This window comes from Quercus robur, chromosome 6, assembly GCF_932294415.1.
Source record: "Quercus robur chromosome 6, dhQueRobu3.1, whole genome shotgun sequence".
NCBI classification, from domain to species: Eukaryota; Viridiplantae; Streptophyta; class Magnoliopsida; order Fagales; family Fagaceae; genus Quercus; species Quercus robur.
This window is the reverse complement of record NC_065539.1, coordinates 38976566-39002165: the sequence shown is the minus strand read 5'-3', so window position 1 is coordinate 39002165 and position 25600 is coordinate 38976566. Positions and strand designations below refer to the sequence as shown.

Here is a 25600-nt window from a genome sequence, read left to right as displayed (position 1 = left end):
CAAATGGGCCTGGGCCATAAACTATCGGGCCCCACAATATTTTTTCAGTTTCTTATTATAATATTCGAATTGTTAACAAAAAAATTAATTTTGCGAATAAAAAAATGTATAAATAATCAATTATGCCACAAAAAAAAAAATTGATTAGTTATATTGAAGAAAATATTAAGGAAACTTGAATATAAATTTTTTTTTCAATAACTTGTATTTTAAAAAGCAGGAAAAATATATTTAAATAAAAATTTATTAATTAAATATTATAATATGAGAAAAGGCCCCACATAACATTTTCACCTTAGGCCCCACAATGTATTGAGCTAGCTCGGCATTGGCGTAAAAAATAGAGTTTCAAATGTACAACTTTACGATAAAGAGCTTTAGGTTTTAGAGAGTTTTAGTAAATTTAGTGATAAAATGTTTTAAAATGAAATATATTATGAGAATTCCCATAAAAGATTGTCTTCATTGGCAAGGTTTTCAGACCCGGAACTTTCATTGAACCATGAAAGGGAGAGGTTCAAGGTATTTTAAGGTTGAATTGAGGTCGAACCGTGATGATGTCATAATTAATTTAATAATTAATTAAAGCCTAAATATAGATATTAAATTTATAAAACTAGCAAAATTGACAATATATCTATATATGTGAGAGAAATTTAATGATTTTCAAGCATATATTTAATAATTAAATAAGAAAGTTAATAAAATAAAATAATAACCATAAAAACATTAAAATTTATTATTAATTTTTGAAGTAAAGTTGAATATCTTTGAAGGATTTTAATTATAATTTTTTTTTTATTCCTTGTAAGAGATGGATAATTTAATTAAGTAGAATAAAATTGTGTTAAGTTGTTGTTTTTTTTTTTTTTTTTAAATTGCTAAGGGGTTGGACCGCACGGTTCTCACCGGTTCGTGCGGTCCAACCCCGGTTTTAGGGGTTTACGGAATTAACAAAAAATCCGGTTCTTTAGGCTTAAAAAACCGATTTTCATTCCGGTTTTCGATTTTCACGGTCCGACCTCCCGGTCCGGTCCGGTTCTGAAAACTATGTTCATTGGAACTAAGTGAGCGAGGATCCCTTTGAAGGTGAATGAGGAGGTAAAGAAGTAGTAGGACTCGGCTGATGTTGTAATAGGATCCAATTTGGAAACAAGATAAGGCATGACCAAATTATGGGCTGGCTTGTTGAGGCTAATGAGACTTTTGGAAGACAAGTTTGAAGAAGAATCTATCCAAGTTGATGTTGGCCTGCTAAGTGTTGGGTATATACAAGTAAGTGAAGTCCTACATTTAAAAATAATAGGAAGAGTGACTAGTTTTTTTTTTAAAAAAAGTTTCAACCTATAGTGTCCGCTCCTGATAATAGCTTTTTATCATCAGACCAAGACACTAATTAGTTTTTGGTATAGGCGGAGATTGAACCCTTAATCTCTTATACAACCATTAGAGACTTCATCAGTTGAGCTAATTAGAACCCACGAAAAGTGACTAGTTTCTCGAGAAGTTTTACATTCAATACCAATTTTGATTTCTATCAAGCTTAAGCAGCTAATTGGAGGGACACCATTTATTGTTCTATGGCACCTTGTCCACCAAATCCTGCAGAATTTCCGGAAGTATGCAGGTGCTTTTTATTTTTTAATGCCATATGAGCAATTGCATCACCAATCTTAGTTACAATTTTTTTTTCTTTTTTTGCTAAAAAGTTAATAAAGCAACAGTACTCTAAATAATCTTAAATTAAAATTTTCTTTGCTATTTTAAAATTTCATTTAAATAAAGGGGGGTGGGGGAAGGCAAGAAGGTATTTTTTGTCATTAAAGTTTGTGATTCTTTTTATATTTTAGGTTTTAAAATTAGGGTAATTACACATAACCCACCTATGGTTTGGACGAAAATCACTTTACCTACCTATGGTTTGAAAAGTATCACTTAACCCACCTGTGGTATGTTTCCGTCAATTTCCGTAACCCACCTCAAGCCCATCCGTTACAAAAACACCTTTTAACCCCAAAACATAACATAACGCGAATCAAAACACCCAAAACTTAGAAACTTTTCAAGAGAGAGACCTATGGTGAGATCAACGTGTTCTATGTGATTTGGAGTGTCTGGAGGGGGAGAAAACACAAGTTTCACAACATCGAAGCTAGGGGGAGAAAACACGTGTTTTTATAATAGGTTGTGGCTCTCCATTTGGTGGTTTTGTGTCACCATTTGTGGGTTTTGTTGGTATTTGCATTTGGGTTTGCTTTATTTTTTTGTAGAAATCACGGTGGCCAGTGGTTATTGGTGGATTTGGTTATGGGTTCACAATAGAGAGAAAAGAAAAATAGAGGTTTTGGGTTTTAGAGAATTTGGTTATGGGTTCACAATCTCAATCTCACCACAGCCATATTAAACACCTGGCTTCTCTAAATTCTTCTCCAAATTGTCCTTGTATGTTGGTAAGTTTTTTTTTTTTTTTTTTTTTTTTTGAGGTTTAACACATACCCATTATTCAATTTTCTCTCTTTGTTTGGTTTCCAAGAAAATAAAAGGGAAAAAAAAATATTGGGTATTGTAGCTTGTGTTGTTTGAGCTTTATATTGCTGTGTAAAGGTTGAAACTTTTGATTTGTTTTTGATTAGGAAGGAGAAAGAAATTCTAGGTTTGTGATTTATGTTGTTGAGGTTCTTGTAAAGATGAGAGACTTACTGAAAGTTGAGCCAAATGGGTGTTTAAGACTAAGATTGAAGAGTTTGATTTCTTTTATAGTTATATGGTTGCTAAGAAAATTTGAGAGAACTTGGGAATGTGAAAAAAATATATATATAAAATAAAATAAAATAAAATTCTGGGTTTAATGATTTATGTTTTTCATGTTCAAGATTTATGTGAATTGAGAGAGAGACCAATACCACTTTTTGATCTTGTTTCTCTTGCATTTTTGTGCTATTTTTTGTTTTGAGATGAGAGAGACATAAAATATGAGCAAAAATACCTATTTATCCCTGATTTTAACAGAGGTGGGTTACGGAAAACAAATGGAACATACCACAGGTGGGTTAAGTGATACTTTTCAAACCACGGGTAGGCAAAGTGACTTTCGCCCAAACCATAGGTGGGTTTAGTGTAATTATCCCTTTAAAATTTTTATTTTAGCATTTCATGTTTGATTTTGATTTTATATTGGCCATATCGTTCTTTTATCCTAATAATCTAACTTTATATAATATTCTTGTCTTCCTATAACAATGAAGTCCTTACATCCCATAGCAATATGAAGCTAATATTTCATAAAATGGTTATGAAGGTACATATCAGTCTCATTATATTAATGGAAATGAATGACCTGACTCATATGAGAAGAGAATCAAATATGAAATTAAGGTCAAAGTAAAATTCTGAAACATAAAGGATCAAAATAAAAATAATCATTGTTTCTCAAAAAAAAAAAAAAAAAAAAAAAAAAAAAAAAACACAAACTATAAATGCCAAAAGTGTAAGTTAGTAAAAAAAAAATTTAAGGGGTAGGAAATCCACCCTCACCCCCTCTCCTCTTTGGGCTAACGGGCAGGAAAAAAGTGCTTAGTTATTATTATTATTTTTTTATTTGTGGATTTTGATCAAATGTATCTTCATTCTTCACTGTAGTCCATCAAAGTTCCCCTAACTTCTTGGCCATGGAGGGAGAAGTTTATTTTTAGTCCCAGACAGTTTTTCTCCTCACTACAATCTGAAGCCCTTTGCATTACATTTGCATCCCCATAAAAAAAAAAAATGTTTCATTCTAGTTTGTATTATTATTATTTCTCGGGTAGTTGAAAATCGTATTAAAATTATTGATCAATTTGCATGCAGAGATATAATGATTGATTACTCGAAGAAGGTAATGAAATTAGGGCTAACAATATCCGAGTTGCTGTCAGAAGCTCTGGGTCTCAAACCCAACCACCTCAAAGACATGGGCTGTGTTGAGGGACCTTATATTTTGGGCCAATTACTATCCGGCATGCCCTGAACCAGATTTGACAATGGGCCTTAGCGAACACACTGATGCTACATTCCTTACTGTTGTTTTGCAAGACCAATGGGTGGCCTTCAAGTCCTCTATCAAAGTCAATGGATCGATGTTATCCCCATTCCGGGATCTCTGGTAGGGAACCTGGGAGACATGATGCAGGTAAGTAATTTTCATGCTTCACAAATCATACATATTATAATTAATTTCTATTTACATAAATAATAATATTAATAAAATGGAATAATTTGGGGCAGCTAATCTCCAATGATAAATTCAAAAGCGTATTTCATAGGGTACTGGCAAGGAATATAGGTCCAAGGATCTCTGTAGCTAGTTTTTTTAGAACAAATTACAAGCAAGGGAGCACCCATAGGTTGTATGGACCAATCAAGGAGTTGTTCTCAAAAGAAAACCCCCCAATCTACAGGGATACAACCGTAAAAGACTATATTTCTTACATTCACTCGATAGGGCTAGATGGGAACTCAGCATTAGAACATTTCAAAATTTGAAGTTGACTATCAATGTTCGAGGTTAGCTTTAGTGTACAATTCTCTGTATTTATATTCTAATACAATAGAATAATCATCTAATTCAATTTCTTTGGAAATGTCTTCGGTTCAAGTACTGTGCCAATGCAATCTTGAATAGAACAAAAGATATTTTCTATTTTTGGTTGCAAAGTGGACTGAATGTTCTTCTAATGCAATCTTGAGGAACCTACATAGAGGATGAGATAATGGTAAAACTTGAGAACAAGGATGCATTTCGTTTGGGGATTTTTTTTTTAAACTCATTTTTAAAAATTGGGTGTATCCCTAACATTACTCAAGATTTTTAGGTTAACAGGCCAAGACACTAGTATATATATTTTAGATCATATAGAGTTTTTATGATGATTGCTTTTGATCATCAGGCTAAAACTTTGGTGTTTTAGTGTAGGTGGAGGGTTTGAATCTCAAATATCTTGTTTGGCGCGAAAAAAAATTATAAAGTATATATATATATATATATATATATGTAGAAAGCGTTATATGTTGTCTATATGCATGACTCATTTCACATTTTAAATGCGGATATCAATAAAAATTATGGATACCATTAAAACATGAATTACATAACACACCAAATTGATGACCCAAGAAAACCGATGACACAAACTATTTCACAATAAAAACCTGGGGAAATTTGACCATCAATCCTCAAGGCAACCACTCCACTAAAATAGAATGAAAGTTTACATAGAATATTTAACACTAAATCTAATGCTACCCAATGGAGTACTTATTGACGTGGCCACACGTAACTTTGAGATCCACAGACTCTTCTACTATGATGTGTTGCACACAAATTCCCCGTTTATGACTCCAAGAAAACCACTTGAAGGATTAGACCAACAATTTTGATGTAGACTGGATTGCATTATGGTTTCATAAAAGATTATCACTATGGCAATAGCAATACTATGTTGATTGTTATATATTTGCTCTTAAACTCTCACGGGTTGAATAGGTGGAAGTTTAGATCTAATTTATGAAAATCTTAGAGTTTCTACCTCTCTAGCCTCTCAATAACTCGTGCTTAATGGACCTTTATATAGGTTTTTCATTAGGGTTACAAAAACCCATGAGTACAACAAACTTAACAAATCACTTCAGATTTGAAAAAGTGAATCTACGATTCTTGATCTGTCGAACTTAGAATCTAATCGTCCATAATATGTTTTTCTACCTATAACAACGAAGTTTCGACATTCCATAATAATTTAGAGTTAGTGTTCCATAAAATAATTAAACATGAAGGATTATATTAATCACATTATTTTAATGAAAATGGACGGTATGGCCAATATAAAACATAATCAAATATAGGAGGTCAAAATAAAAATTTTGAAATGTAGAAGGCCAAAATAAATTAATAAATTTACTTCAAAGTTATCTTCAACGTAGCCAGTCAAGGTTCCTAACTTCTTTGCCATAGATGGAGAAATTTACTCTGCCAATCAGTTCTTTTCTCTTCAATTATATACCCTTTGTATTTACATCTGCATTCTCCATCAAGAATTGTTTCAATCGTCTTCTTTTCCATGGGGAGTTGAGAATTCCATTAATGTTTTTAATCCATTTGCAGAAATATAATAATTGATTAATCAAACAAGCTAAAGAGATTTGTAGGGTACTAGCACAGAATGTATGTCCAAGAATCTCCATAGTTTTTTCAGAACACATTTCAAGGAAGGGGATACCCATAGGATGTATGGACCAATCAAGAAGTTCCTATCAAAAGAAAAACCCCCAGTTTACAGGGAAACAACCTTAAGGGAATTTGTTTCTTATATATTTACTCAAAAGGGCTGGATGGGAACTCTAGATTAGAACCTTTCAAATTTTGAAGTTGGCTATCAATGCCCGAGGTTAGCTTTTGTGAGACTTACAGAACACGTTATATGGTTCATCTTTTTCATTCATTGAAGTTTTAACACTGACGCTCAGCTATTGCTCCAAATGTGTTTATTTTGCAGGTATAGCTTTACTTGGATTTTCATTTCTGTACCCATATGTGCATGTTAACATTGTCTGGCGTTGCAATGTTTTCACATCGCCTGGCATATCAACAATCAAGTGTCTTATGTCAAATTTGAACTAAAATTGTAAATAGCTTGTGTATGGAATGTCTATTACTTGTTGAATTGTGCACTTGTATTGCTAATTGCTCTGGTTTATGACTTGCTTGTAGAATTGACTTTTCAAAAATCCTCCCTCCCTCCTGTATTTTTGGTAAAAAGTAATAATAATTTTGGACAAAAATCTCAATACTGTACACCCCTAGATTTTGACTAAAAACATATAATGTATTTTTTATTCTCTCTAATTACTCTTATGTAATACACATTAAATTAAAGTGTACTATTTACTGTATACTATACATAATTTTATTTTATTTTCATTAAATTGACTTGTAGATTTTTAGACATGTCAGGGCTTACTTCTTCTTTTCTTTTCTTTTTTTATTTTTTATTTTTATTTTTATTTTTACAAAGATTTAGACACACATTGGATGTAAATATTTTTGTTCATGTGAAAAAATATCATAAAATATTCTACTTCCTACCAAAATGCCAAACAAGCATTAAAGTCTAGGGATGGCAATGAGGTGAAGGATGGGGTCTTCGTCCCCACCCCGCATGGTTTTGTCTTGCCCCATCCCTGCCCCACCCGCATGATGGGGAAAACTTTCTCAGCCCATTCTCACCCCTTAGGGCCCCGCGAAGTCCTGTCCCACCTTGTAAAACTCTACTTTTTGTTAATTTACCCTACAACTAGTACAATTTTTTTAATGAAATCTATTTCATTAATAAAAATATACTTGAAATTACAACTAAATTTATTCCATCAAATCAAATCAATTTTTTGAAAAAATTGAATAATATATCTAAGTGTTTAACAAGACAATCATAAAAATAAAAATCTCATAGTACAACACAAAACAAAATAAAGACAGAGAACCACATTGTGTAAAATAAAATATGATAATATTAATATGTTTGTTTAAATAGTAGGGTTTTAGGGGCGAGTTAAGCGAAATGGGGAAAAATTGTCATTCCTATTAAAGTCCCCTAAATGCATAAGAGACTGGCTTAAAGTGTCCGTAGCTAATGCCTAATAATAGTGCTGATTTAGCCGGAGTGGGTACCTTGCATAGTTGCATAGGATCCAACTGCCCGCCATAGCCGGCCTTAAGCCTAGGCCACTTAGGATATTGCCTAGGGCCCCCTACTAGAGAAAGGCCCCAAATTTTAGGGCAAAAATTAATATATTTTTTTTAGATATAGGGAAAAAATTAGTTTTACATTTTTCCTCTACTTTTAAGAAGTTCCAAAGAATTAAGTAATGTTAGAGATAACACAACTTTAAATACATAGGTCTTACAAATATATGTATACTAATCACAATAAATAATTCAGATAGAAAAATACTAGAAATATTATTAATTTTACTTGAAAAACTTTACAAATTGATGTGACAATTAATATGATATGTGAACGTCAACAACCTATTAACTACATTTTTGAATTACTTTTTGTGATTGTTGATACATCTTTGTAAGTTTCATGTTATAAAATTTATAATATCTCTAACATCATTCATTCAAATACTTGTTTATTATCTTCTTGAAATGCCACTAATCATATTCATTGCTACATCATTTAGGAAATTAAAGATATTTTCTCAAAGAAGAAAATCCCTAACTACCTTAACCGAACCCTCATTGCCCTTATTCCAAAAATTCAGGGTCCTGAAACTTTGGGGAACTATAGGCCTATTAGTCTCTGTAACACTGTGTATACAATTGTTACGAAGATCATTGTAGGCCGACTGAGAATTCATCTAGAAAAGCTTATCTCTCCCCTACAAACTGCTTTTGTTCCGGGTCGGAAAGGTGTTGATAATGCAATTATAGTCCAAGAGCTTATTCACTCAATTAGCAAATCCAAAGGGAAGGAAGGTTTTATGACCATAAAAATAGACCTAGAGAAGGCCTATGATAAGTTGGAGTGGGGTTTTATTAGGGAAAGGCTCATTAGTATCAACTTACCGATGGATATGGTGGAGTTAATTATGAGTTGTTTTTCCACAGTTTCAACTTTTGTTTTATTCAATGGGGGGATGACATAGCCTATCCATCCTTCAAGGGGAATTCGGCAAGGTGATCCATTATCACCCTATATCTTCATTTTGTGTATTGATTTTTTAGGTCAACTCATTGAGGAGAAAGTTAGTAAGAAGTTATGGAACCCAATCAAAGCTTCTAGAAATGGCCCAAGTTTTTCCCACCTTTTCTTTGCTGATGATCTAGTTCTCTTTGCCAAAGCAAACCAAGCAAACTGTATGACCATCCGAGAGGTCATGGACTCGTTTTGCAGTAAATCTGGGCAATCGGTGAGTGAGTCAAAATTGAGGGTGTATTTCTCTCCAAATATTGATATGGATAGCAGGGAGGATATGTGCAATACTCTAGGATCCAGATCTACCCCTTCTATTGGGAAGTACTTGGGAATCCCTATAAAGCATCCTGGTCCATCAAATCAAGATTTTAACTTCGTGCTGGATAGAGTTAAACAGAAGCTTGCGGGTTGGAAGGCAAACTTATTATCTATGGCAGGTAGAACGACTCTCATTCAGGCCTCTTTGTCGACCATCCCCACTTACACTATGCAGTGCGCCTACCTCCCTAGTAAAGTGCTTAAGAATATTGATAAGATTAACAGAAATTTTCTATGGGGATCGACGGAGACCACTAGAAAGATGCATTGGGTAGGATGGCAAAAAGTGACTAAGCCAAAAAAGGAGGGTGGTTTGGGTATTCAAACAGCACGGGGGAGAAATATTTCGTGGCTAGCCAAGCTTAATTGGCGATTCCACACAAAAAGGAGTCATTGTGGGCTAAAGTTTTAAGGAAGAAATATTGCACCCAAAGGAGAATAAATTCCGTCAATGAAGAAAATCTCCCTTGTTCACGAGTTTGGAAAGGCATAAGGAAGGGTGTGGATGTGTTCAAAGCAGGCGCAAAATGGATCATTGGTAGAGATAGTGAGTTGAATTTCTGGATGGATAATTGGGCTCCCCAAGGTCCAATCCGGAACCTAGTGCAAGGGCCTTTAAACAGGGATGAAGGGATGTTAAAAATCAAAGATGTGATCTCGGCAAATGGATGGAATTGGGATAAAATTTCACTGGAGCTTCCTTTAAGAATTAAGATGGAGGTCCAAGCCACACCTTATGCATTAGCTGCTAGAAGTGAGGACAGGTTGGCCTGGTCTAATAACTCCCATGGAAAGTTTGATTTGAAAAGTGCTTATAAACTAGCAACCTCAAGTGATGAATGCCAAGATTTTAAAGGGCATTGGATTTGGAAATCTAAAATCATTCCTAGAATTCAGTTCTTCGTTTGGAAATGCTTTCATAACAGTATTGGAGTTAAAGTTTGTTTGGCTTCAAGGGGTATTAATTTGGATCCTCTGTGTCCTCAATGCAGAGAGGAACCAGAAACAATAATCCATATGCTTCGAGATTGTTGGAGAAGTAAAGAGACATGGAAGCAACTGGGCATCATTGAGGAGGACAGTAATTTCTTTTCATTTGATCTCCACACTTGGTTGTCTGTAAATGCAACTAAGGACCAGCCTAACGGTCACAACCACCCTCCATGGAAGTTTGTGTTTTTATTTGCCATCTGGATGTTGTGGAAGCAGAGAAACAAGACCATTTTCCATAATAGGGACTATTCCTCAAATCTGGCAGCCCAAATTACTAGTCAAGCTAGTGATTTCTACTGGTGTGCTGCGGATTGGAGAGTTGCAAATAGCTTCACTTTGAAGGATACCAGATGGGAAAGATCTCGGAGCAATTGGAGCAAGCTAAACACTGATGGGTCTTTGATGGGAAATCCGGGATTAGCTGGAGGAGGAGGGGTGATTAGAGATGAGATGGGTAATTGGATGGTGGGTTTTTCTAGGAATATTGGTGTAACTTCAAGCTTTGAAGCGGAGCTATGGGCCTTGAGAGATGGGTTGAGCATTTGTGTAGAAAGGAGCTGTCCAGCCATTGAAGTTGAGTTGGATGCAAAAGCTATTATAGACATCCTTGTGCAACCCACCCAATCAAACTCTCTTGTCTCCCCTTTGTTGGATGACTGCAGGCAGCTGGCATCTCAGATCCCACAGATTCGATTCAAACATTGTTATCGAGAAGCAAATAGAGTTGCTAACCATCTTGCTAGGAAGGGAGCTAAGCAAAATGCTGATTTTATTTTGTTTGAAAATCCGCCTGTGGATTTGCTAGCTATTTTCAATTTTGATCTTGCTGGGTTGTATTCAAGTAGGCGTTGTACTATTGAGCCTTCGGCTGTTTAGTTTTTAATGAAATTCCTTTCTTACCAAAAAAAAAAAAAAAAAGTTGCTTTTAGTAAAATTTATTATAGTTTTAGCATTTTCCCAAAAAAAAAAGTATATTACAAATAAAAAAGAATGGATTTTTGTTATAAAAAATTATGATATTATACACATGTTAAATATTATTTAAGTGATAAAAAAAATGCCCAATTTAAATATATCGCCTTAGGCCTCCAAATTTGTTGAGCTGCCCCTGCCGCCCTTGGGGAGAGGGGGGGGGGGGGGGAGAGACTTAAAGTGCAGTAATTTATAGTAACATTTAAAAAAAAATTAAAAATGGGTTTTGAATTTTAATTAATTCAATTGGTAAAGTTTTTACATCTAGGATTTGAATATTTTCTACATAAAAAATCAATTAGTATTTTAGCTTAATGATAAATATAACGATTATCATAGAACAGATATTATAAGTTAAAATTCTATTATATTAATAAATAATAAATAATAAATAAAATAAGTTTTGAACTTTTATGGCATAGTCACGATTTAACACTCTTATTACTTACCAAATTATTAATAAATAAATAAATAATTAAAAAGAGCTATCGCGAACTTGGGAGTTGGTATAAAAAGTTTTTTTTTTTTTTTTTTTTGATGATAAACTAGTATAAAAAATTGTTAATCATTCATAAACCTATTACTCTGTGCTTGTCTTGCAGTGGAAAAAGAATACCCTATTTCAGTGGGGTCCACCCTCATGTGAGGGAGAAGATACATGTGTAACAGAAACACAGGATACCCTCTCGTAATGACAATAAGTGGTCCTGTAAAAACAACATAAAGATAAAATAAAAAAGAGACCTCATGGTGTTTTTGACAAATATGATAAATTCTTAGTAGCAGATAAAAAAGTATAATTCTATATAAAAGTGATACACAATTAAAAACTATTGGTCATACCAAAATTATAATAAAAAAAGTTGTGGTACTGGAACTGGTGTTTTTTTATTCTATTTCGTGTTGTTTCTTTCTTTAAGAGTTTGTTTGGAAAAGTTTATTTAGTTGAACTTGAAATTTTTTTCCTGAAATAATACAGCGGGACTCATGAGTATTATTAAAAAAATGCAATAAGACTCATAAATAATAATAAAAATAAATTAAATAATAATAATAAAAATAAACTAAATAGTAAAAAGAAAAAAAAAAGTTTTTTAAGCAAATACCAAAAGCAACCTAACTTTATTAGGGAATTCAATGATTCATTCAAGGAAAAGTTTTATATTTCACAAGGGCCACAAGCTTGTCAAGCTATATTGTTATACTGATTCTAAAAGAGAAGTCGAAATTAAAAAAAAAAAAAAAAAAAAATGATAGTCACAGGCCCAGGAGAAAATCAGGCTGAGCTTGAATCAAAGTATGACAGGAACACTGAGTTGAAGGCTTTTGATAACTCTAAAGCTGGAGTTAAGGGACTTGTGGATGTCGGGTTGGATAAGATCCCACGGATATTCATCCATGAGCAACATAAGCTTGATGAGAATTCAGGTAAAGTCTCCAACTTTGGCATTCCAATCATAGATTTGGAAGGCCTTGGCAAAGACGCTAGTCTACATAATGAGATTATAAACAAAGTCCAGTATGCTTGTGAGAAGTGGGGATTTTTCCAAGTGATTAATCATGGGATTCCAGTAAGTGTTTTGGATGAGATGATTGATGGGATACGTAGATTTCATGAGCAAGATCTTGAAGTGAAGAAACAGCTCTATTCGCGTGATTACACACAAAAGGTGATATATAATAGCAATTTTGATTTGTATCAAGCACAAGCTGCAAATTGGAGGGATACCTTGTCCTGTGTTTTGGCTCCTCATCCTCTGAGTCCTGAAGAGTTGCCTAATGTTTGCAGGTAATTAAGTTACACTACTATCATCCTAGCAAGATTTCTTTTTCCTTTTGTTTTGTTTTTTGTTTTCCCCAATAGCACTTTCTATTCATGGAAATACTATATATGGGTTATATAGCCAGTATTCATTGTTCACTTGGGTGTTGATGGTTCATTTTCTTTGATAAATGAGAATTTCATTATTTACAGAGAAAAGGAATATCTAAAATCAATAAACAACACCACAAGTAGGAAAGAGACACCCCAACAGATGCACAAAACTCTATTCTGTATAAACTTTGTAACTTTTTTCTACAAGCTCCTACCTAAGCTCTAGCATCATTCCTTATAGCTAGATTACTATTCTTATTAGTTTTGATTAGTGTATTTAGGTTAGATTATTTATTCTAATTAGTCAAATAATATTTATTTATAACATTCTTTTTTTTTTTTTTTTAAAAGTCCCATCCCAAATATACCATGTAATTACTTTGAGGAATTCCTAAAAGGCGGTTCTAAGAAATTGGTTAGGAATTTTGAATTTAAAACCTTCTAGATGATCTCGTGATTTTTTTTTTTGGTTGATAATTAAGAGTAATTGTATTAAGAAGAAAGAGGGGCCTAAGCTACCTCTACCATATGGGTAGAAAACCCAATCAGGAAGGTAAGCGATGGTTAAAAGTTTATCCCAACTACAAAAGGTGCCCAAGAAACTATTGGGTTTTGTGTGGCCTAGTTATGTTTGATCTGGTTGATGACCCGACCCACCCTGAATAATGTTGCATGGTTTTTAATGTGAGATTTTCTGAGGATTGGTCCATGAAGTGGAGGCTTGGTATTTTTTTTCTTGATAATAGTAAAATCCCTGCAACTCCGTGGATATAGACAAATTACTGAACCATGTAAATATTGTCTTGTGCATGTGATTGTTTTTCTTTAGCATGCATTTTCTCTCTTTTTTGTTTCTCACAGGTAGGGAATTTTGTGTTAATTTCCCTATAGAAACAATATTGTGGGCCAAAATATTTAGGTTCGTGGGAACAAAATAGAATTCCCAGCAAGAGAGGGATTTTAAAGAGTCATTTACAACGTTCAAAATAGGATCAAGGAAATCTGGTGAACAAACTGTTAGGGATAAGAGGGCTACATTGACTTCATGAAGGAGGGGTTCTGATTCTCAGTTGATATTTATAATATTCTAATTTAATGTTTGTGGGGGAAATTAATTGGAGTTGGGAAGTGCCAACTGTTTTAGGGTGTAGTTGACATTTTTAATTTTAATTTTTATATAATATAATTTTGACATATTTTGAAAAGCTTTGCAATATATATAAAACTATGTGTAACCAAATTAAGATTTTGGTGCTTATTATTGCAGAGATAGGAACTAGAAAATATAAGCTAGTGAAATTTTATTCATGACTTCATGATATGTACTTTTGCAGAGATATAGTGATAGACTTCTCAAACAAAGTAATGAGATTAGGGGTTACTCTATTTGAGCTGCTGTCAGAAGCACTTGGCCTCGATCCAAGCCACCTGAAAGACATTGGCTGTGCAGAGGGACTTTTTTTCCTTGGCCATTACTACCCAGCATGCCCTGAGCCAGAGCTGACTTGGGGCACTAGTGCCCATTCTGACAGTAGCTTCCTCACTGTGCTCTTACAAGACAAAATTGGTGGCCTTCAAGTTCTCCATGAAAATCAATGGGTTGATGTTAACCCCATTCCTGGAGCTCTAGTAGTGAACCTGGGAGATATGTTACAGGCAAGTCTATAATTATAAATCTATATATTATTTAAAAGAAGACAAGAAATTTCTATATTATTATGTGTTCAAGCCCAAATTAAGCATGAACTTAAGATGAACACTCACAATAGAGTATGTCATAGTTGGCTGCTTGACTTGTGAGGCTTGATTTGGCTGTCAACCACGGTGGTATCTAGTATATAAGCATGACACGCTTTTTGAGCAACCATTGAAGTCAAATGTCATCTTTATAGACATTTGACATACAAGCCGAAAAGTAATTGTTCAACAAATAAAGTGGGGAAAAATATCAAGTAACCTTATGCATCAGCTTGATTTTAATAGAACAAACTTACACCGGCACAATTATATTGTGGGGGTTATGACCAAGAGCCTTTTAGCAACTGGTTGGCATCTCCAGTTGTTTCCAATGGAGACATCCAATATTCAAATCCCCCTAGATATTGAATTGTCCAAAAAAAAGATATTCAGGGGTTAAAAAAAAAAAAAAAAAAAAAAAAAAAAAAAAAAAAAAAAACAGGGTGGGTTCTTTTACTAATTTCCATCTGTCTTTGTGCAGCTAATCTCTAATGACAGGTTTATAAGTGCCAACCACAGAGTATTTGCCAAAAATGTAGGTCCAAGAATTTCAGTTGCAAGTTTCTTCAGAACACATCTTCCGCCGGAAAATGCCTCGAGACTATACGAGCCAATTAAGGAGTTGTTATCAGAAGAAACGCCCCCTAAATATAGGGAAACCACTATGAAAGAGTTCGTGTCACACTATTACATGAAAGGGCTGAATGGAATCCCTGCACTAGATCATTTCAAGCTGTGAAGCCGTGGATAATTTCGGTCAGCTATGGTAGCTTTCCAGCACTCAATGCATGGCATTGGATTCTATATGTAATTAATAATAATATAATAAATTTACTCGTAAACTTAATGTTTGTCCCTAGAGAAACCAAATCCAAGATATGTGAAATGCAAATTAAATAATAAAACTAGTTGCTAATATGTACGTTGCATGAGTTTATCTCTTTGAGTAGCTTTTGTTATGAAACATGTGAGTGTTCTTAGCGTTCATAAAGATGTTACTAAGAAACATTACCTGAAACATTTGGACATGTAATGTGGTTCTAGTTGTTAGATAGTTAGCTGATGATAGTCATGCGAAATGTTTGTAGATTGAAAGTGTGAAATGTTTATAAATTGAGAGACAAAAGCTGATAGTACATTTTAAATAGAATAAAACGTTTGTGTTTGTTGCATACTCTCATAAATAAATAGTTAGAAAACTGATACTACATTTTGAACAGAAATTCATAATATATTTTTGGCTTGTATAATAACCCATAAAACAAATAATTAGAAAGCATAAAATTGATCTTCTAAAGAGAATCACATCTTTCAATCCTTTGCCTAGGAGACAACTTGAAGTTTTCTAACATCTTAATCCACGTGTGCAATATATTGCAACCTGTTGAGGTATTTTTCTCTCTGGTTTACCCTCTGGTTTTTTGGGGCATCCATTTAGACCATTCACTTTCCACTTTAATTGCTCATCATCCAAATTAAAAACTTCAATTGTACCTCGACCCAAGATGAAAATTCCTACACTCTTTCTTTTGGCTCAAGCATTAAGATTATCACACATACATACAAAATTACATATACATTCAAACTAAATAATATGCTTCTAAGATCTTAGCGAAATCAATTTGGATCTAAGACACTAAAATCCATGTCCAAAATATCCATGCAAATGCTACAAAGCAGTCTCACACACATAGAAGAATTCAAAAAGCTAGAGAGTTTCTACATAGAAGTGTTTGTAACTTTTAGTTTTGGTTGATTTTGATTTCTTCAGATAATAAATTAAGTTAAGCCTAATGGTTTAGTTCAAATTTCATATTATCCATTAGTTCAAATTTCATATTATTGTAATTTATGTATTATTCCTTCATTCAATATTTGAATTTGGTGACCAAATGGTTGATCTTGATCAGCATATCCAATTGTGCAAGCTCATTTGCCAGGTAAGGTAGGTATGCACTTTGATGCCAAAAGGCATCAATGTATTGGGTTGATCAGCATCTCCAATATATATATATATATATATATATATATATATATATATATATATACACACACATAGTGGTTGTGGACCTCGTACTCGGTCTTGGTCTTTTTTCTATATACAAATTGTTTATTTTTTCTTTACCCGTCTTTAATAGAGAATTCATGCCAATATATCTTTGTAGGAGCAATTGGTGATAATTGCGGAATTCAGGAAACTAGTAAAGACAAGACTCAAAGAAGTTCGTTGATAGCTGGAGCTCAAATGGTTCAAGTACAGTGGGTAGATTAAACTTAAAGGGTCTCTTTCTATTCATGTACTTCAACTGATTTACTAGTGGATCATTTTAACAAATCGGGCTACGGAGAGGTTTTTCTGCCAGGTTCTCTAGTTTTATTCTTCGATAACATATCATGTTATCTTGTATTTGCTCCCTTCTTCTCTTACTACTTGTACTTTTACTTAATTATCAATTATATTTTTCCCTATACAAGTTAGTAGTCCTAGTTGATTATCTGTTTATTTCTCTTATTCTCTATTGTTTAGAGTAAATTAAAAGTAATTTAACTGTAATTTAAAATTTAGGGGTCTAAACTTATTCTAATGTTTATACTAGTTTGCTTTCAAATATATATATAATGTTGCACTAATCTACCACCTCAATCCATAATCGGCCTTACATTGCAAGATAAAAATGGTGAGCTGAGTTCTGAGATTAGAAACCTGAGAAGGGAGTTGAATGGGCTTTTGGACGATGAGGAGCTATATTGGGGTCAAAGAGCCAAGGCACATTGGTTAAAGGAGGGCGATAGGAACACGAAATTCTTTCACGCCCATGCTTCAGAAAGGCGTAAACAAAACACAATCCTGGGATTATGGGACGAACATGGCAGGTGGTGTGAGGGGAAGGAATCTATTGCTCGGGCAGCAGTGGACTATTTTGAAAACATTTACTCCACCACTTTCCCCACTCAGGTTGAAGAGGTCGTTGAAGCTATCCCCTCTAAGGTGATCGAGGAGATGAATGAAAGCTTATCTCGTGCATTTACTAGAGAAGAAGTGGCTACAACTCTCATGCAAATTCATCCTACCAAAGCTCCCGGGCCTAACGGTATGTCCGTTATTTTTTACCAGAAATATTGGAATATAGTAGGGAATAGCATTACTAATATGGTCTTGAATGTCCTCAACAACAATTTGCCCATGAATGAAATTAATAAAACTAATATTTCCCTCTTCCCAAAAACAAGCAACCCAAAGAAAATGACTGAATTTAGACCCATTAGCCTTTGCAACGTTATCTACAAGCTTATCTCCAAAACTTTGGCCAACAGACTCAAAAACCTTCTCCCAGATATCATCTCTGAGAACCAAAGTGCTTTTACCCTGTACTGCCTCATTACGGACAGTGTGTTAGTGGCTTTTGAATTAATGCACTACCTAAACCACAAAACAGCGGGAAAAGAGGGTTATATGGCTATTAAGCTTGATATGAGCAAGGCTTTTGACAGAGTAGAATGGGTTTTTATTAAAAGGGTCATGGAAAAGCTTGGTTTCTGTTCTAAATGGGTGAATCTCATTATGCAATGCATTACATCAGTCTCCTATTCAGTCCTAATAAATGGGGCGGCTTATAGGAACATCACTCCATCTAGGGGTCTACGCCAAGGCCACCCCCTCTCCCCGAGCCTTTTCCTTCTTTATGTTGAGGGTCTCTCGGCCATCATTCACAAGGCAGCAAGAAATCACTCCCTTAATGGCATTTCTATTTCTCGTAATTGCCCTAACATTACCCATCTCTTCTTCGCAGATGATAGCATCCTTTTTTGTAAAGCTAAGCTCAAAGAGTGTCAAGAGTGTCAAGAGCTTAAGCAAATTTTTCGGAGGTATGAGGATGCTTCAATCCAGAAGATTAATACAGATAAATCCTCGGTGTTTTTCAGCCCGAATACTCATCAGGATATAAAGGATGCAATCTTTGTCATTTTGGGGCCGATGCAAGACTCAAGGCACTCCAAATATCTTGGACTTCCATCTTTCATTGGAAGGTCAAAAAATCAGGTCTTCTCTATTCTTAAGGAGCGGGTTGGGCAAAAACTAGCCGGTTGGAAGAGTAAATTGCTCTCTATGGGTGAAAAGGAAATCCTCATTAAGGCGGTCGCCCAATTGATCCCCACCTACACCATGAGCTGTTTTCAGCTCCCCAGGGCCTATGTGATGATCTTGAAAGCATGATCAGGAATTTTTGGTGGGGCCAAAAGTACCAAGAGACAAAAATGGCTTGGGTTGGTTGGAAGAAAATGTGCTATCCTAAATCTAAAGGGGGTTTGGGCTTCTGGAACTTGCAAGCTTTTAATCTAGCCATGTTGGCAAAACAAGCTTGGAGAATCCTCACAAACTCAACTTCCCTTATTGCTCGAGTCCTCAAAGCACGCTACTTTCCTTCTGGTGACATTCTTAGTGCAACTCTTGGCTCTAATCCATCCCACTCTTGGCGAAGCATTTTTAACAGTTTAGAGGTTATTAGGAAAGGAACTCGGTGGCGTGTGGGCAATGGCAAACAAATTCACATATGGGATGGCAAATGGCTCCCCACCCCCACCACACACAAAGTCATCACTCCCCCTAATAATCAGTCATCACTCCCCCTAATAATCCCCTAATCTTTCCCATGGTCTCTTCCCTCATTGACCCAGCCACAAAAATGGTGGAGAGTTGATGTTATTAGAGCAACCTTCCTTCCCTTTGAAGCTGAAACAATCCTAAAGTTGCCTCTTAGTCGAAGCTTGCCTGAAGACAAATTAATATGGATCGGGAATAGCCGTGGGGAGTTCACTGTGAAGAGTGCATACCACTTTGCCCACTGCTCGGTTGAAGATAAGGATGATGTGGGAAGCTCTATGGGAGATCCTCTCAAGCCCCTTTGGAAGTGTTTGTGGCACCTCAACCTCCCTGCAAAGATTAAAATCTTTGCTTGGAGGGCTTGTGTCAATGGGCTGCCTTCCAAGGAAAAGATGTGCTCCTGTGGCATTATTACCAGCAATGAATGCCCGATCTGCAATGGGGGGATTGAATCTATTCATCATACTTTATTACATTGTGAGTTTGCTACCCAGGTTTGGAATCTTTGGTGTGATGGGCTGCAACTGTACCAAAGGAGCAATTGGACTCTCCCTGACTTGGCCATGTTCATTCCTGCTCACAAGCCTTCTCAAGATCTTGAATTATTCTTCACTGCAGCTTGGGCAATCTGGTATAACAGAAACAGAGTTATTCATGAAGGCAAGTGCTCTTCCCCCTTACAGGTCTGGCAGATGGCTAGAAGTTTCATTGAGGACTTCTCTGATGCAGCAACCATTGATTTTTCTGCTCCAAGGCCGACCCTTGCTAGTTGCTGGTCCCCTCCACCTCCTGGTGTATTAAAGATTAATGTGGATGGAGCCTCTTCAGACCTTGATGGAACCTCTAGTATTGGAGTCATCATCAGAGATTGCAATGGCAAAACATTTGCTGCCCTTTGCAAACCTCTTCAGTCCCACTTCCCAGTGGAATTAGCGGAAGTCCTTGCTTTGGAGCAAGGCATTTTGCTCGCCCAAGATCTGCAGCTCACTCATGTGATGATTGAAAGTGATGCTTCCAATGTGATAAATGCTGTCAATGATTCTGCCTTAGGGACTCCATTTGGGCACATTATTCAGGACATTATTCAAGCCAAAGAAACCTTTGCTTTCTGCTCTTTTAGGCACCTAAACCGGGCTTCTAATTATGCAGCTCATGAGCTTGCTCTCTTTGCCAATGGGAATGAATCTCATCATTTGTGGAAAGGGGTTACTCCCTCCTTTTTAGAATCAACTGTACAAGCAGACTTACTGCTCTAAAAGTCCTGCACAGCAGGCTTCTTTCTGTATTTCCCTTTTCTTTTGCAATGCAATCTATGTTCCTTTTCAAAAAAAAAAAAAAAATTTATTTTGTCTTTTGTCGAATGTCGATGGCACTTATGACAGTGAAAGTGTGAAACAAAACAAAAGAAAAGACAAAAGCCGCTTCAGCGGAAGTCAATGGTACATTGGGATCAATTATTTTGTTTTGGCAAAAATACTTGTTAATTAACGACAACACCTAACTGGGCAGTTTTATCCATCCAGTTAAGGGAAGAAAGTTGATTTCTCACTTCTTGACCTATATCCCTCATCAAAAAATAAAAAAAATAAAAAAAATCTTATTTTCACAAGCTCAGCGGAATTACTGGCAAACATGAAATCCAACTATGATCGGAGAAGTGAATTGAAGGCTTTTGATGAGTCTAAAGCTGGGGTAAAAGGACTCGTTGATGCTGGAGTGGAAAAGATCCCACGGATATTCATCCATGAGCAAAATAAGCATTACAATGTGTCAGATTCTTCCTGTGACTCCAAGTTCAGCATTCCAATCATAGACTTTGAAGGCATCGATAAAGATGTTACTCTACGTGATAACATAGTTAACAAAGTCCGAGATGCTTGTGAGAACTGGGGTATCTTTCAGGTTGTCAATCATGGAGTTGAGGTAACTGTGCTTGATGAGATTATCGATAGGATACGAGGATTTCACGAGCAAGACTTGGAGGTTAAAAAAGAATTTTATAAACGTGATTTCTCGAGAAGTTTTATATACAACACCAATTTTTATTTCTATCAAGCTCCAGCAGCTAATTGGAGGGATACCATATATTGTTCTATGGCACCTAGTCCACCCAATCCTGCAGAATTGCCAGAAATATGCAGGTAATTGATAATGTCAAATGAGCAATTGCAGAACCAATCTTAGTTACAATTTTTTTATTTTATATTGTCTCTTTACATTTTTAAATTTATATTTTGATTTTTTCAAGTTTAGCTTTGTTTTCATATTAGTCATTTTATTCATTTATGTTAATACTTTGATTGTACATAATATGTTTTTCTACCTACAACAACGAAGGTCTTCAATTTCATGGCAATATAGAGCTAATATTTCATAAAATAAATAACCATGAAAGTAATGGACGACATAGCCAATATGAGAACAAAATCAAACATATATGAAAGGTTCAAGTAAATTTTTTAAAATGAAAAACTTCAAACTTTAAAAAATAAAAGTGTAAATTAGTAAAAAGAAATATGTAAAAGAAAACCAACTAGAAATGTTGTCACAGAGAAGTTTATAATATGTGGATCAGCGTAGTCCATCAAAGTTCCTATCTTCTTGGCCATGAAGCCAGAAGTTTATTTTTAGAGCCAATCAGTTCTTCTCAATACAATTAGAAGCCCTTTGCATTATATTTGCATCCCCATAAGAAAAAAAGTTTCATTCTTCTTTTCTTTTTCTTTTTCTTGGGGGTGTTGAAAGTAGCATTTATGTGATCAATTTGCAGAGATACAATGATTGATTACTCGAACAAGGTAATGAAATTAGGGCTTTCTATATCCGAGTTGCTGTCAGAAGCTCTCGGTCTCAAACGTAACCACCTCAAAGACATGGGCTGTGTTGAGGGACTTTCTCTTTTGGGCCATTACTATCCAGCATGCCCTGAACCAGATTTGTCAATGGGCCTTACCAAACACAGTGATGCTACATTCCTCACTATTCTTTTGCAAGACAAAATAGGGGGCCTTCAAGTCCTCTATCAAAATCAATGGGTCGATGTTATCCCCATTCCTGGATCGTTGGTAGTGAACGTGGGAGACATGATGCAGGTAAGTAATTTTCATGCGTTACAAATGATACAGATATAATTTCTATTTGCATCTAGATTATTATTAAAAAACAACAACAACAACAACTTAAATTTTAATGCGTGTCCTATGCAAGCAACTATATGTTTGTTGATTATTATTCTTCTGTTTCATATTTATTCAATTGTACATGCATCAATAGGCTCATCATTGAACCCAAAGCTAAAACACGTTGAAGGCAAAATTACCTGTTCCTTCTTTGAATAAATATAAGGGAATATATTATAAAAATCCTATGTTGAACTTCTCTTTTTTTTTTTTTTTTTTTTTTTTTAATTCTTTAATTTTAATGTGTCTTGGTGCAGCTAGTCTCCAATGATAAATTCAAAAGCATATTTCATAGGGTACTGGCAAAGAATGTAGGTCCAAGAATCTCTGTAGCTTGTTTTTTTAGAACACATAACAAGCAAGGGAGTACCCATAGGATTTATGGACCAATCAAGGAGTTGTTATCGAAAGAAAACCCCCCAATCTACAAGGATACAACCGTGAAGGATTATGTTTCTTATGTTCAGTCCATAGTGCTGGATGGGAAGTCGGGATTAGAACATTTCAAAATTTGAAGTTGGCCATATCAATATCCGAGGTTGGCTTTACTGAGACTCACAGAACATGTTATTTGGTTCATCTTGTTCGTTGAAGTTTTAACACTAACCCTCAACTATTACTCCAAATGTGTTTATTTTTCAGGTCTAGCTTTGCTTGGATATTCAATTTCTGTCTCCACATGTGCATGTTAAAAAACATTGTCTGGCGTTGCATTGTTTGCCCATCGCCTGGCATATCAACTATCAAGTGTGTCTTATGTGAAATAAATTTGAACTTATACTGTTAATAACTTGCTGAATTGTGCACTTGCTAGCAGCTCTGGTATGAATTGCTTGTAGAATTGTGTCGAATTAATGTCGTCCTATTTCATACAATTTATGATTCCATGATTCAGGCAAGCTACTATATGTTGAGACCAAGAATATGCCAGTTAGCCACATTTGTGATATAGACAAAAGCATCAGTTATAAATGGAGCGGTCTTCGTGTTATTTTCATAATTCAAACCAACCTAGTGCATGCTTGATAAGATTCAGCATTGTCCCTGCAATGTCATCATAGTCCACATCCACTCAACTCAAGGTATTACGATCTCCAACACTTATTAAAGGCCTCAATAGTAGATAATGTAAACAACTAAACACAAAATTTCAAATTTGGAAACCAAACAATTTTAAAAATGTAATTTTTTTTTTTTATATAAGATTGAGTACAATTTTCTATGTTTATATTCTAATACAAAAGAATAATCATCTGATTTGACTTCCTTGAAAAAATCTTCAATTCAAGTATTGTGTCGATGCAAATCTTGAATCAAATCTAAAATATCTTCCATTATATATATAAATATAAATAAATAAATAAATAAATATATATATATATATATATATATATATATATATATATATATAAAGCATTATACGTTGTCCATACGTATGACTCATTTCACGTTTAAACGCGGATATCAATAAAAATTATGGACAACACAAACATGAATCACTTAAGTCACCAAACTAATGACCTAGGAAAACAGATCAAACAAATTGTTTCACAATAAAAATCTAGGGGATTTAACCGTCAATCATCAAGGCAGCAAATTCATTAAAATAGAATGAAAGTTTACACATTTAACCTTAAATCTAATGTGACCTCATGGAGTACTTATTGATGTGTCCACACATAGCTCCGAGATTCACAAACTCCTCTTTTTTGATTTGTTGCACATAAACTCCCCATTTGTGACTCCAAGAAACCCACTTGAAAGTTTAGATGAGCAACTTTGATATAACTGGATTGTTTTATGGCTTCATAAAAGATTTGCATTGTGGAAATAGCAACACTGTGTTGATTGTTCTCTATTTGCTTTCGAACTCTCACGAGTTGAATAAGTGGAGGCTTAGATCTACTTTCTTAAAAGCTTAGGGTTTCCGCGTCTCTAACCTCTTAATAACTCGTGCTTAATGGATCTTTATATAGGCTTTTCATTAGGTTTTCAAAAAGACACAAGTACAGCAGACTTAAAAAACCACGTCAAATATGAAAAAGTGAATATGTGAGTCTCGATCTATTGAACTTGGAATTTAACCATCCATAATATGTTTTTCTACCTACAACAATGAAGTTCCTACATTCCATAATAATTTAGAGCAAGTGTTTCATAAAATAATTGAACATGGAGGATCATAATGGTCACATAATTTTAATGAAAATGGATAGCATGTCTAATATAAACAATAATCAGACATAAGAGGTCAAAATAAAAATTTTAAAAATGTAAAAAGCCAAAATAAATATACCCTAAACTTTTAAGGGCCAAAACTTTAATTTAATAATTAAAAAATGGGTAAGAGGAAATAGGTATTTTTTTTTTTTTTTTGGAGCTAATTGAGCAGGAAAAATGTTGACATAGCTATTATTAATTTGCTACAATTTGCTGGATTTACTTACTTTGCTTTCGTGTATGTGTCTTTGTTTCGATATCTTCAATGTAAACAATTAAACACAAAATTTTAAGTTTGAAAATCAAACAATTGAAATAGTTTCAAAATTGTAAAATTGCATTGATAAACAAGTGGGTACAATTCTCTTTCTTTATATTCTAATATAATAGAATAATCATCTAATTCGATTTCCTTTGAAAAGTCTTTGGTTCAAGTATTGTGTCAATGCAATCTTGAATCAAACACAAAATATCTTCTTTTTGTCAGAAAGTGGATTGAATGATCTTCCAATGCAATCTTGAGAAACCTACATAGTGGATGAGGATGAGGTCACAGAGAAAGTCATGAACAAGATGACAAATTTTGCATTGATTAAGCTAAAAAGATAGATGCGCGTTTCATCAGGTTGCTCGTCTCTAGCAAAGGTTTCTCTGGAAACTTCTGTTAGGCCGTGGCATTGTCGTCCCTTCATTGGAAGGAGTCTTTAGTCCCTTGCTCTAACAAGTTTAGTGCAAGGCTAGTGGGTTTTTGTTTCAGGGAACTTGGGAAACACTGGGACTCGAATACCTTCCTCTCTAAAATGGAAGCTCTAACCAAACACTGGAAATCCTTATCCCTTTCAGAAAGGGAAGGTTCCGGCCTATGCTTGAAGAAAGAACAAGCCAGCTCAGTACACGCTATAGCAGCTAAATTCCTCACCAAACGTCCTCTCAATTTGGACGCTATAGCTAACACCTTCACCCCCCT

The 25600-nt window shown here is 34.8% G+C and overlaps 3 protein-coding genes and 1 pseudogene across 4 annotated transcripts; all 4 read left to right on the top strand.

Moving 5' to 3' along the window:
* The first annotated feature begins 1164 nt into the window (after window positions 1-1164).
* LOC126690168 (deacetoxyvindoline 4-hydroxylase-like) lies at window positions 1165-4521 on the top strand (annotated as a pseudogene).
* Window positions 4522-5841: 1320 nt separating this feature from the next.
* On the top strand, window positions 5842-9465 carry LOC126690167 (uncharacterized). Its single transcript, XM_050385296.1, has 4 exons — window positions 5842-5848; window positions 6746-6786; window positions 8221-8515; window positions 8765-9465. Exons 1-4 carry the CDS (start codon window positions 5842-5844, stop codon window positions 9463-9465), a joined length of 1044 nt encoding a protein of 347 aa, XP_050241253.1.
* Window positions 9466-12177: 2712 nt separating this feature from the next.
* On the top strand, window positions 12178-17069 carry LOC126688692 (1-aminocyclopropane-1-carboxylate oxidase homolog 1-like). 2 transcript variants are annotated; one of them, XM_050383466.1, is made up of 4 exons: window positions 12178-12807; window positions 14229-14550; window positions 15113-15397; window positions 16797-17069. In XM_050383466.1, the coding sequence occupies exons 1-3, from the start codon at window positions 12269-12271 to the stop codon at window positions 15368-15370; spliced, it is 1119 nt and encodes a 372-aa protein (XP_050239423.1). In that variant the 5' UTR covers window positions 12178-12268; the 3' UTR covers window positions 15371-15397; window positions 16797-17069. The 2 variants fall into 2 exon arrangements, with proteins under 2 accessions (XP_050239423.1, XP_050239422.1); XM_050383465.1 differs by lacking the exon at window positions 16797-17069 and having other exon boundaries at window positions 15113-15560.
* Window positions 17070-20740: 3671 nt separating this feature from the next.
* LOC126688693 (1-aminocyclopropane-1-carboxylate oxidase homolog 1-like) lies at window positions 20741-23312 on the top strand. The gene is made up of 4 exons (XM_050383467.1): window positions 20741-21375; window positions 22005-22326; window positions 22671-22951; window positions 23056-23312. The coding sequence occupies exons 1-3, from the start codon at window positions 20867-20869 to the stop codon at window positions 22926-22928; spliced, it is 1089 nt and encodes a 362-aa protein (XP_050239424.1). The 5' UTR covers window positions 20741-20866; the 3' UTR covers window positions 22929-22951; window positions 23056-23312.
* The last annotated feature ends 2288 nt before the right edge of the window (window positions 23313-25600 follow it).

What these genes read in the sequence shown, in the direction of transcription:
- LOC126690167 (XM_050385296.1), top strand. An exon ending in CCCTCCCTCCTGTATTTTTG is followed by an intron (nt 6,787 to 8,220) that starts GTAAAAAGTAAT and finishes TACATCATTTAG; the next exon opens with GAAATTAAAGATATTTTCTC. An exon ending in CAAATCCAAAGGGAAGGAAG is followed by an intron (nt 8,516 to 8,764) that starts GTTTTATGACCA and finishes TTGATTTTTTAG; the next exon opens with GTCAACTCATTGAGGAGAAA.
- LOC126688693 (XM_050383467.1), top strand. Translation starts at nt 20,867, where the DNA reads ATGAAATCCAACTATGATCGGAGAAGTGAATTGAAGGCTTTTGATGAG. An exon ending in GAATTGCCAGAAATATGCAG is followed by an intron (nt 21,376 to 22,004) that starts GTAATTGATAAT and finishes ATCAATTTGCAG; the next exon opens with AGATACAATGATTGATTACT. An exon ending in ACGTGGGAGACATGATGCAG is followed by an intron (nt 22,327 to 22,670) that starts GTAAGTAATTTT and finishes GTCTTGGTGCAG; the next exon opens with CTAGTCTCCAATGATAAATT.
- LOC126688692 (XM_050383466.1), top strand. Translation starts at nt 12,269, where the DNA reads ATGATAGTCACAGGCCCAGGAGAAAATCAGGCTGAGCTTGAATCAAAG. An exon ending in GAGTTGCCTAATGTTTGCAG is followed by an intron (nt 12,808 to 14,228) that starts GTAATTAAGTTA and finishes GTACTTTTGCAG; the next exon opens with AGATATAGTGATAGACTTCT. An exon ending in ACCTGGGAGATATGTTACAG is followed by an intron (nt 14,551 to 15,112) that starts GCAAGTCTATAA and finishes GTCTTTGTGCAG; the next exon opens with CTAATCTCTAATGACAGGTT.